This window comes from Triticum urartu, chromosome 1, assembly GCF_003073215.2.
Source record: "Triticum urartu cultivar G1812 chromosome 1, Tu2.1, whole genome shotgun sequence".
NCBI classification, from domain to species: Eukaryota; Viridiplantae; Streptophyta; class Magnoliopsida; order Poales; family Poaceae; genus Triticum; species Triticum urartu.
Window position 1 is genome coordinate 494,283,678 of NC_053022.1, and position 3,159 is coordinate 494,286,836.

Below are 3,159 nucleotides of genomic sequence, written 5' to 3' on the forward strand. Positions count from 1 at the left end.
AAGTCTCGAGGTGAGAGTGGGCAATGCGCGATACTGAAGAGACTAGCAAATATGGATAGGGTGAAGTGCATGCAAGATCGCAAACTCGCATCAGTCATAAAGAACTCAAATATGCTTACTATAAGCATCTCATAAACTACTTTACAAAAATCATGTAACCAATGCAACTCCTAGGGGTAAGTATTTGGCATAGTTGAAGCCCGTTGCACATCCTCGACCCGTTCTACCTGAGCGGTTTATTTACAATGCCTCTCAACTTGGACCTCACCGCAATACCATCGGCCACACTTTTATGTAATGAGAGATACACCATTACTCATATGATATATACGCCATTTCCTCATTAATTCACTCAAGGTTTTTACCTACACATTCATCTATTACTCTCATTTTTTCTCAAAACTATTGCAAAGAATCCTATATTTAAATCAGTGGCTCTAGATTAATTCATGCAATTTTAATTATACCATCAAAGCATACATATCATTTTAATCACCAACATATTAACCTCGGCGTACGGCTCCCGGGAGGACATCGATGACGTATGCGCCATATGCCTCGCCATATTAAGCCACAAATGCAAGAAGGCAAAAAAACGATGCAGGGCACCAAACACTTCCTTATAGATCGAGGCCTTCAACATGGAATTTCACTTCCATCTAGATTGAGGCTAGGGTAGCATTGTTCCACGCAACGCCGCCACCGCCATCTGAACGGAGCGACCGCGAAACCAACACCTAACCCAAACATGCAAAACTGGGTTCCCCCACATCCCGCTGCCGAAGCAGCGGACAAAGGGAGGCGGAGGTCTGGACAGAGGAGGGATCTTTTTTTTTCCGAGCGAATACAGAGGAGGGATCTGGGAGGTATATTAGGGTGAAATGTGTAACTTTTGAAGAAAATCAGAGCTACCAAGGATCATTGGTGCACTTCGTTGCGTCAACAAATCAGTGAAGAATAGACTGAAAAATAAAAACCACTCAGTGATGAATGATACCAAAATCTGGCTCCTCGCTGTCGACCGGTGGGGAGAGTAGGTCCAGCCCATCGAACGTGACACGCGCGCACCAAAAAATAAGCGCGAAGTAACAAGATTCCATCTTAGCCACTGACACGAGATTTGGATTTAAGTAGCCGGTAGAGGCTCCAGATCGGAAAGCACAAAGACAAAAGAGCTCTTGTTTCAAAATTTAGGCCACAGTAGCTAGAGCAGGGCAGGGCAGGGCACATCCCCGTGCGAAGCTAAGCATGTGCAGCCAGGCTGAGACGACGATGCCGTGCCCGCCGCCGTCGCAGGGGCGGCTCATCACCGTGCTGAGCATCGACGGCGGCGGCATCCGCGGCCTCATCCCCTCCACCATCCTCGCCTTTCTCGAGTCCAAGCTCCAGGTACGTCCACCCGTCTGCAGCTCCACTGTCAAGCCGCAGCATCTTCGTCATCCTAGATCGATTGATTGAGTGTGACATGCGCTGTGTCTGACAGGAGCTGGACGGGCCGGACGCGCGCATCGCGGACTACTTCGACGTGATCGCCGGGACGAGCACGGGCGCGCTGGTCACGTCGATGCTGGCGGCCCCCGGCGAGAACAAGCGGCCTCTCTTCGCCGCCAAGGACATCAACCAGTTCTACCTCGACAACGGCCCCAAGATCTTCCCGCAGAGGAGGTACGTACGCACTTTTCCTCCCGGCGGACCACGCGCCAAAATTTGGCCGGCGGCGATGTTGATGCCGGCTTTGCTTCGGCTTCGCGTGCAGGTGGGGGTTCCTGACCCCGGTGGCGAACCTGCTCGGCGCGGTGATGGGTCCCAAGTACGACGGCAAGTTCCTGCACGACAAGATCAAGAACCTCACCAACGACGTGACCGTCGCCGACACCGTCACCAACATCGTCGTGCCGACGTTCGACATCAAGTACCTGCAGCCGGTCATCTTCAACACGTACGAGGCCAAGGTGAACCCGCTCAAGAACGCGCACCTCTCCGACATCTGCATCAGCACGTCGGCGGCGCCCACCTACTTTCCGGCGCACCACTTCACGACCCACGACCCCCTGGGCAAGCTGCCAGACCGTGAGTACCACCTCGTCGACGGTGGCGTGGCCGCCAACAACCCCACCATGGTCGCCATGTCCATGATCACCCAGGAGGTGATGCGCCGGAACCCGGACTTCACGCACGGCAAGCCCGCCGAGTACAGCAACTACCTCATCATCTCCATCGGCACCGGGACGGCCAAGCAGGCTGAGAAGTACACCGCGCCCGACTGCGCCAAGTGGGGCGTCCTCCGCTGGCTCAAAGACGGCCGCTTCACCCCGCTCCTCGACATCTTCTCCCATGCAAGCGCCGACATGGTCGACATCCACGCTGCCGTGCTGTTCCAGTCACTACGGGTCGAGAAGAACTACCTACGCATCCAGGACGACTCACTCACGGGGCACACGTCCTCGGTGGACATCTCCACCAAGGAGAACATGGAGGCGCTCATCGGGATCGGCAACAAGCTGCTCAAGATGAGCGTGGCCCGGGTGAACATCGACACGGGGATGTACGAGCCCGTCGACGACGAGGGCACCAACGAGGAAGCGCTCGCTCGTTTTGCCAAGAAGCTCTCCAACGAGCGCAAGCTGCGGCAAGCCAACCTCAACTCCCAATAGAGAAGAGGAAGATTCGAGAGAGAGCACACACAATATATATTGTAAATTTGTAATGCAATGCTATGTAATGTGGGCGAGTAATTATTTTTTGAAATGAAAGGTTTTATCAATTCTTGGTTATGCATATGAGTATCTATGTGAAAGAACCATAAAAGAGTTGTCTTCCGGTCTTTGCATTCAAGACTACCACAAGCAAACACACAGGAAAATAGGAACATAATTGGTATAAATTAACCTGCCAGAGATAAAAAGAAAACACTCTTCCAATGACACTGATGGCCCATTATATCAATATGGTGTAACTGAGTGCTGAAGCTATCTGATGTAATTCAATTATAAAAGAGTGAATTCCATTTTTTACCTTGTAGTTGTACATTTGTGACACATATTACCCTATTTAGCGGAACTTTTATCGAAATGTCAGATTTTGGAGACTTTTAACACGGTTTTACCTCAGTTTTACATTTTGTTTGTTTATGGTCAATAGGATCGGCATGTTGCGTCA

The 3,159-nt window shown here is 51.3% G+C and overlaps 1 protein-coding gene across 1 annotated transcript; it reads left to right on the plus strand.

The window, feature by feature from the left end:
- Positions 1 to 1,156: 1,156 nt before the first annotated feature.
- LOC125536447 (patatin-like protein 1) lies at positions 1,157 to 2,780 on the plus strand. The gene is made up of 3 exons (XM_048699678.1): positions 1,157 to 1,389; positions 1,484 to 1,665; positions 1,757 to 2,780. Exons 1-3 carry the CDS (start codon positions 1,249 to 1,251, stop codon positions 2,652 to 2,654), a joined length of 1,221 nt encoding a protein of 406 aa, XP_048555635.1. The 5' UTR covers positions 1,157 to 1,248; the 3' UTR covers positions 2,655 to 2,780.
- Positions 2,781 to 3,159: the final 379 nt, after the last annotated feature.